We start from the raw sequence: 8,113 nt of genomic DNA on the forward strand, positions 1-8,113 counted from the left end.
AGGGAAAGACATCTGCCGACGTGAGCCCCTCAACCAGCCAAGAGCCTCGTACCGTGGATGAGTGGGGAGGCCTCAAAGGGACAGTTTGTCCAAGGTCCCACAGCAGGGCTGGGCCACATACTGACGGCCAGGCGCTCAGAGGAGAGACGTCCTCCTTGGCCACGTGGCCAGTCCCATTAGAGTGGCTGGGAGCCCAGCTGCCAAAGCAGGTGGGGGCAGGCCCTCTCCTATACGATGGGCAGCGGGGTCCCTGGCATGACCTCTGCGGAGGGCAACTAGGCAACATTTAAAGGCCACAAAGCCCCCAGCCCTGCAACCTACCCCCCGCCCCGCCCCCGGGAGTCTGTCACAAAGCTAGGCTTTCACCTTGCAGTTGGCCCTTCTGAGGTCCACCACGAGGCTGCTTACGTGACCCGGGGCACATCCACGGAGGGTGACACTGAGCCAACTCAACGCGTGCTGATGCAGAACAGCTGCCAGGACGCACTGTTCAGAGGGAAAGAGCAGGTGGGCAGCGGGCCACAGGGAGATACACACACATACGCTCATCACACGCAGGTGGCCAGCAGGCCACAGGGAGATACACACACACATACGCTCATCACACGCAGGCGGCCAGCAGGCCACAGGGAGATACACACACACTCATCACACGCAGGTGGCCAGCAGGCCACAGGGAGATACACACACACATACGCTCATCACACGCAGGTGGCCAGCAGGCCACAGGGAGATACACACACACATACGCTCATCACACGCAGGTGGGCAGCAGGCCACAGGGAGATACGCACACACTCATCACACGCAGGTGGCCAGCAGGCTACAGGGAGATACACACACATACCAGGAAGATACACACACACATACACTCATCACACCAGGGGGACAGCAGGCCCACAGGGAGAAGGAGATACACACACACACACGCTCATCACACGCAGGTGGACAGCGGGCCACAGGGAGATACACACACACACACTCATCACACGCAGGTGGACAGCAGGCCCACAGGGAGACACACACACACACTCATCACACGCAGGTGGCCAGCAGGCCACAGGGAGATACACACACATATACACTCGTCACACCAGGATGCTCGGCTAGAAACCGGGGTGAGAAAGAGACTCATTTTTCATGCTATGTGTTTTTGCGTCTTTTGAATTTTCTACACGTGAATGTAATGCTTAGTCAAAAAATAACTTCAGTATGATTCCCTCTATATCAAATATCCAGAATAAGTAAAGCCAGAGAGAGAGAATGTACACTGGTGGCTGCCAGGGGCTGGGAGAGTTGGGGGATTAGGGAGCAACTGATTTATGGGGGTGGGTTTCCTCTGGGGGTGATAAAAATGTTTTGCAACTAGATAGGGGTGGTGTGTGCACAACACGGCGAACGCGCTAAATGCCACTCATTACTTTTTAAATTAATTCCAAATTAATTAAAATGATTAATTTTATGTTATAGGAAGTTTACCTCAATTAAGGAAAAAACAACCATAAAAATAAATAGATAAATAAAGCAGACTCTCACATCTGTGCTTGGGAGGCAGCTGGGCAATGCTGGTTAGAAAAATGGGCAGGGAGCCCCAACTGTGGGGCTCAGACCCCAGCTACACCCAGGCCCCCCTGTGAGACCTGGGATCAATAATCTAACCTCTCTGAGCTTCGGTTTCCAGGTTGGTGAAATGGGCTTCCTAAGATTACATGAGTAAATTAAACAGTGTCTAGCATATTGCCTGGCACAACCCAGGTCCCGGGGCCTCTGCTCTTGCTGTCTGCCCTGCTGGGAAAGCCCTTTCCCTGAGCAGACTCAGACTCAGGGTTCACCCCCTTACCCCCTTGCCTCCTTCAAGCCTAGCTCCAATGCCACCTTCTCGATGGGATCTTCCCTGATCACCTGAGTTAAAACCAGAAACCTCCCTGCCACTCCCTGCCCGGAGGCTCCATCCTCTCCTCTTCCTATTTCTCTCCCTCATACTTGCTTATTTATTTTGTTCATCTCCTGTCTCCCTCTACTGCACTGTCTGGTCTGGGGAAGCAGGGGTTTCTGTCCGTCCCATTCATTATGTACCCCATGGCCCAAAGTAGGCACTCAATAAACATGGGCTGAATGAATGGCTAGTGTTAGCCAGTATCTCTGCTCTGAGGCAGTGTATAAACTTGCCTCCCTGAAAAAATAAAACTGCTGTTTTGTTGTTTAATGAGCTTGAATTCAAAATTCAAGATAAATACTGTGTTTCATGTGTATGTGGAATCAAAACAACAACACAAATGAACAAACACAACAAAACATAAACAGAGTTATAGATCCAAACAGGTGGTTGCCTGAGGGGACAGGGGTAGGGAAGGAAAGAAATAGGTGAGGGAAAGAGGTACACACTTCCAGTTGCAAAACAAATGAGTCATGGGTATGAAATGTACAGTGTGGGGAATATAGTCAATAACTACATAGTATCTTTGTAAGGTGACATATCGTAACTAGTGATCAGTTCGAAATGTATAGAAATACCAAATCACTGTGTTGTGTAATAGGAACTAACATAGTGTTGGAGGTCAATTATACTTCAAAAACAAACTCATAGAAAACGAGATAAGATTTGTGGCTCCCAGAGGTGGGAGGGGGGTGGAGCGGGAGAGGGGGAATTGAACAAAGGCAGTCAAAGGTATAAACTTCCAGTTATAAGGTATATAAGTACTAGGGGTGTAATGTATAACATGATAAATATAATTAACTCTGCTGTGTGTTCTATATGAAAGTTAAGAGAGTAACTCCTGAGTTCTCATCACAAGGAAAAAGTATTTTTTCCTGTTTCTTTAATTTGTACCTACATGAGATGATGGATGTCCACTAACCTTACTGTGATGATCACTTCCTGATGCATGTAAATCAAATCGTTATGCTGTACACCTTAAACTAACACAATGCTGTGTCAATTACATCTCAATAAAACGGGAAGAAAACAATTCAACAACAGTTTGAACTAAAAAACCCACAGTTTTTCCAGCCAAGTATTATTCCCAAAGTGGGGGATTTGCAAAGGAGAAGAGATGGTTCACAGTAAGAGGGTGCTACGTGCTCTAAAACATAAACCAGTAAACAGTCCCCCCAACCTCTGACTGCCCAGGGTGGTGAGAGCTGTTCCCGCGCGGCTCTCAGGAGAAGCAAGAACACAGTGCTAGCTTGAGTGCCTCGGACCCCACCCCTCCAAGCACCTTGGGACAGAATCACTCACTGACGCAGAATGAGGTAGACGGAAAGGAGCAAGCCGGTCACCCTCCCTGTCCAGGGCCTTCCCGGACCCTGCCTGACAGAGCTGCCACCCCAGCGGCACTCAGCTTCCCACGGTTCACAGGCCTCATGGGGGGAAATCGTGACCTCAGTTGTGCAGAGTTCAAAAATGAAAAAATAAAATAAAAGCAACCCTCAGACTCTTCTAAAAGTAGGCTGTCTTTCTAGTTAGCTCTCCTATGAGACGGCTACATCATTACTCAACGGAAGCATATCACTGCTTTTCTGCTGCCTCCAAGCCCTGTGAGGAGAAAAAAGCTGAAGCTAGCAGTCTCCAAGAGTTTGTGGCTTTAAAAGAGAAGAAAACAAAACTTGCAAGTTGGAGTGAAACCAGCAAGAAGCATCTTCTATCCTCTTGGGAGCCACGACTGTGGGTGTAACCTGGCTGCCAGCTGGAAGTGGGGGCGGGGCGGGGAGGGGTGCTGTTCCTGAGTTTGAAGTTAGAAGTTGCCTAATGTACAGGTCTCAAATTTCCCAGAACGGCAGGATACTGGGCTGGCTTGTGAAAATGCTGATTGCTGGGTCCCACCCCACAGTTTCTGATGCCGTAGGTCTGGGGTGCAGCCTAAGAATCTGCATTTCTAACTAGTTCCCAGGCTAAGGGTCCAAACTACACTTTGTGAACTACCGCTCTAGAACAAAGCCTTCCACGTCAGTGTTTCACCTCCCTCAGTTGAACACAGAACCTGCAGGCAGACACGCGCACACACTGGGAGCCACCGAGAGCCCCTGCCCGACCACTGGTCCTCAAACAGTCAGAGCCACCTGGCCCAGCCAGCTACGGATGGAACACTCACGGGGTACCTGGACCTGAGAAGCCCATTCAAGTCCTGCCTGAGCCGGTCACTGAGAGAGGCTCTAAGTCACCCCCAAAACCTTTGAAATCCAAAATCACAGCATTTCCCTTTTTGGGGAGCAGTCATGAGTAATCCTGCCCTTCGCACATGGGTAACACCCAGCTGCAAGATCCGCTTTCTGCCTAGGGATACTTTCAAGTTTCTTTTCAAGTTTCAGAAGAAGCAGCTGAAAGAGGAACACACACACACACACAAAGGCAGGCCACTCAAGGAGAGCTACAGCATCCCTGGTGGGGGGCACTTCCCCCAAATGCCCCAATGCAGGGGCCCCATCACCCACTATGGGCAATCACACCGGTCTCTCACTCACCAAAGTAATCGGCCTTCGGGTGAGCATCCATCTCACGCTCCAGACGTTGGGTGAGGGCTTCCAACTTCAATTCGGCAGCCGTGGGTCCAAGCTCAGGGCCCGGGAGGAGGGTCTGGCAAGGCAGCCTCACCCTGGGGGAACCGGGGCTCTCTGGGAGCACAGGCCCCAGGCTGCCATCAGAGGACCAGCCAGAGGGACTTTCTTTACAAGATAACTCAGGCAAGGTAGACATCACTGGATGGACAAGGCTGAGCTTGGGACCAACGCCAGGGTCTGTACAGCCAGGCTTGGGACCCGGCCCAGGGACTGCACCCAGCTGCATATTGTCCATGCTGACTGGAGAGGATGAAGGGGCAGAGCTAGAAAGGTAAGATTTGGGGCCATCCTGGAACCAGGGTTGAGGGTCCACAGTGGGTTTGGGCATCATGCCTGACACCTCACTCCCTACCCCCGAGTTTGTTCTTGGAAGAGGTCCCTGACTGGAGCGGTTCAGGGCCAGGGGCGCTGAGAAAGAAGGGGTCCTGGGCTGAGCAGGTCTCGGTAGGGCCCCGTTCTCTGGGCCTGGGGAAGGGAGGCCAGGGCTCACTCGCTGGGAGGAGGCGGTGGTCCAAAGAGCAGCTGGCTTCTCACTGCTGTGGCCACCAACACCACCATCCTGGCTGCTCTGCAATGACCTGCTGGAGCTCGGGGAAAGCTGCTGCTGGTATAGGTGATGGACCCTGGAGGGTGTGGACAGTGGCGGGCCACTCCCTGGCGTGCCAGACCACCCACTTCCTACACCCAGCCTGATGCTGGGGGACACTGCTGGTTCATCGCCCCAGTTGGGGCTTGCCAAAAAGAGGTTGTCATAATAGTCTCCGTGGGTGAGGCAGGAAGGATCCTCACAGGGGCCCAGCCGATGGAAAGCAGACATCTCAGAACTCGCCACGCTCTCCTTGGATCCACAGTCCTGGCTGCCTTGCCTTGCGCCACGGACACACAGCTTGGCCCTCTGTTCCTGGGGTGGGGACAAGGGCTGCCCAGCTGCAATGGTTGTGGCTGTCCCAGGAGCCACTGTCGAGGCAGCGAGAGGAGGCTTCGCAGCGCCATCCCCCGTCACCTTGCTGCCCCCATCAGCTTCCCGGTGGGCCTGTGGGCCCAGGCGGCCCCCACCGTTCACGAGACCTCGGCTGCCCCTGGGCAGGGTCTCCTCCTGCAGGAGCTGGTGCGGCTGGTGCAGGTGGATTTTGGCCATCTTGGTGGCAAACACCCTGCGTGTTTCCTCAAACTCCGGGTTGTTGCTTGCACCCTTGTCCACTCGGAAGAGTCCATCCTTGGAGGCCTCATACATGTTCAGGTCCTCAATGAATTTACTGGCCTCCAGGCCCAGGTCGTCATACTTATCCATGTTGCTGACAAGTGTCCGGGCCTAGCCTAGATGCTGGGTATTGAGTGTGTGGAGGTGGGCCGGTGGAGGTGCTGGCGAAGGGCAGAGACTCACGTCCAGCCCAGGACAGGTAAAGCCTTCCACCTGCCCAGCATGAGAGTCATGACCCCAGGCCTTAGAGTCCAGCCGAGGGTAAGGCCTCAAAGTCACTTGGACCAAGTTTGCTTCCAATTCCCTTTCCTCTCGGAGGTGTCCACGTGGGGGTAGCTGGTGGCACTTCACTGTACGAGCTGGCTGTGAGTTCTTTTCTCTGTTTCAAATCAAAAAAGGAAAAAGAAATAAGGGGGGGGGGGGGGAATCACATCCTCCTTAAGCAACCAAACTCGGAAACCCACAACAAGGCAGCAGCCGCTGGACGGGGTTAAGTCGCCCAGAGCGAAGAGCGCAGAGGCCGCCTACCCGCCGGGCCGGAGCAAAGGCGCGGCGGCGGGAGGCGCTGGAACGTCCCGGGCGCTCGGTCCTCCGCTGCTTCCCCTGGTGGCGCGGAGCTGCGATCCTGGCCGGCGCGGAGAGGGATCAGGGTCCGGGGCACAGAGGCCGGCCGGGCCCCGGCAGGAAGTTCACGGCAGCCGGGCGGGCGGCCTATTGTCCGATGGCGGCGGTGGCTGGGCGCGCGCGGACCGGAGGGCGGCGGGACGCGGAAGTGAGCGCGCCGGACGCCGTCCCTGCAGCTTGGTCGCCGGCCGGGCACGTCGCGGGCCTGCGAAGAGGCGGAGGCGGAGGAGGAAGCCGAGGGGCGGGGGCGCCGGCGAGGGGCGGGGTCGGCGCGCGCAGAGGCTGGCGCCCCTGGGCAGGCCCGCGCCCGACCAGTCTGGGGAAGCTGGAGGTGTGTCCCGCGCGTCTCTTCCAGCGCTCGAGCCCGGTGATGGCGCCGAGTTCCCCGCCGCCACTGCCGCCCCCTGAGAAGCCTGGCCCAGCTCCGGTCTTCGGGCAGGGCTGGGCGGGGGCCACTCCGTGGAGACGGCTGGCAGGCGGCCTGGACAGCTTGCGTGGAGACGAGACGGGCCGCTTGGAGTTTGCGGGAGTCTGGAGGGCGCGCGCTCCTCTCCCCACCGTGCCTCAGTTTCCCGGGTGGGAAGCCAGCCCCTTGTGCCGCCTCTGCCCCAGCCGTACCCTTCCCCCTACACGGGGATGCAGGATTGGCGACCCAGGGTGTCACCCGTGGGCTGGCCCAAGTCCTCCTAGACAGGTAGAGAGACTGAGGCACCGAGGGGGAAGTGTCCAAGATTCCATCGTGACCAGCAAAGCGCGGATGCGAGCCCAAGTCCTCTGAAAGGGTTAAAAGTCATGTTGTTGCCCGGAGCGCGCTTATTTGAAGTCCTCTGTGCGGCAATAAAAACACGTGCCCTGGTGGCTCGTTATTCACGAGGAGACTCCTGACCCCCCCCCCCCGAATAGATCCACGCGACTCTGAGGGCGCCGGGCCTGACTCCTGGGCGCCCTCGCATGGCCCAGCACTCCCTGCACCACCTCCGAGGAGACCCTGGAGAGGTTTCATTTCCTGAACAGCAGCCAGCGTGATCCCAAGGCAAATACCAGACCAGTCACTTCCCTGCTTAAACCCTCAATGCTTAGCCCGCATTTGGATTGAAATCGGCCCAGTACCACGGCCTTCCTGTCCTGGCGGGCCCTGCTTCCACCCCCTCCCCCGTCCGGATTTGGGGGTCTTCCTTCCCTGCCTGCTAGCTGCAGGAGCTTCCTGGTGTCTACCGAGAGCTGGCCCTTGAACTTCTCCGCGGCTCATCCTCACTGTCACTGCCAAAATCACCTCCTCCTAGAGCCCTTCTTTTTCGGCACCCTCTTTATTTCCTGATCAGTTCTGATCACTATTTATATTTGTTTACCTGTTTACATGTGGGGTTTTTGGTGGTTGGTTGGTTTTCCACCCCATTAGACCATATCTGTATGTCCAGTATATGTATGTTGTAGAACCTAATGGTTGAATAAGTGAATTAGTGAATCTGTTTGCCAGGGTTGTAACAAGGAACAAAAAATGTAATACACATGACAGCGCTTTGTACTCTGTAAATCCAAAGTGTGGTTCGTGGGCCAGTAGACTGGAATCACCAGGGAGCTTGCTGAAAACGCAAAATCTCACAGCCCTGCCTTCCCTGCCCCCATCCTATGGAACCAGAATCTGCATTTTTAACAAGATTCCTAAATGGTTTGCACAGTAAAGTTTGAGAAGCACTACTCTAAAGAACTATACTAGAATGAGGTATTTAT

General features: G+C 54.9%; 1 protein-coding gene across 3 annotated transcripts in view; it reads right to left on the bottom strand.

Moving 5' to 3' along the window:
• The window catches only part of LIMD1 (LIM domain containing 1), a 73,446-nt gene extending 66,877 nt beyond the window's left edge, over positions 1–6,569 (bottom strand). The window contains exon 1 of one of the 3 annotated variants that reach the window (XM_049716300.1): positions 4,462–6,569. In XM_049716300.1, the coding sequence (XP_049572257.1) occupies positions 4,462–5,848 (1,387 nt within the window). In that variant the 5' untranslated portion in view covers positions 5,849–6,569. The remainder of the gene's footprint in view (positions 1–4,461) is intronic. The other 2 variants (XM_049716299.1, XM_004283838.4) reach the window with 2 other exon arrangements.
• Between the last annotated feature and the right edge of the window lie 1,544 nt (positions 6,570–8,113).

Source organism: Orcinus orca, chromosome 10 (genome assembly GCF_937001465.1).
Source record: "Orcinus orca chromosome 10, mOrcOrc1.1, whole genome shotgun sequence".
Taxonomy (NCBI): Eukaryota; Metazoa; Chordata; class Mammalia; order Artiodactyla; family Delphinidae; genus Orcinus; species Orcinus orca.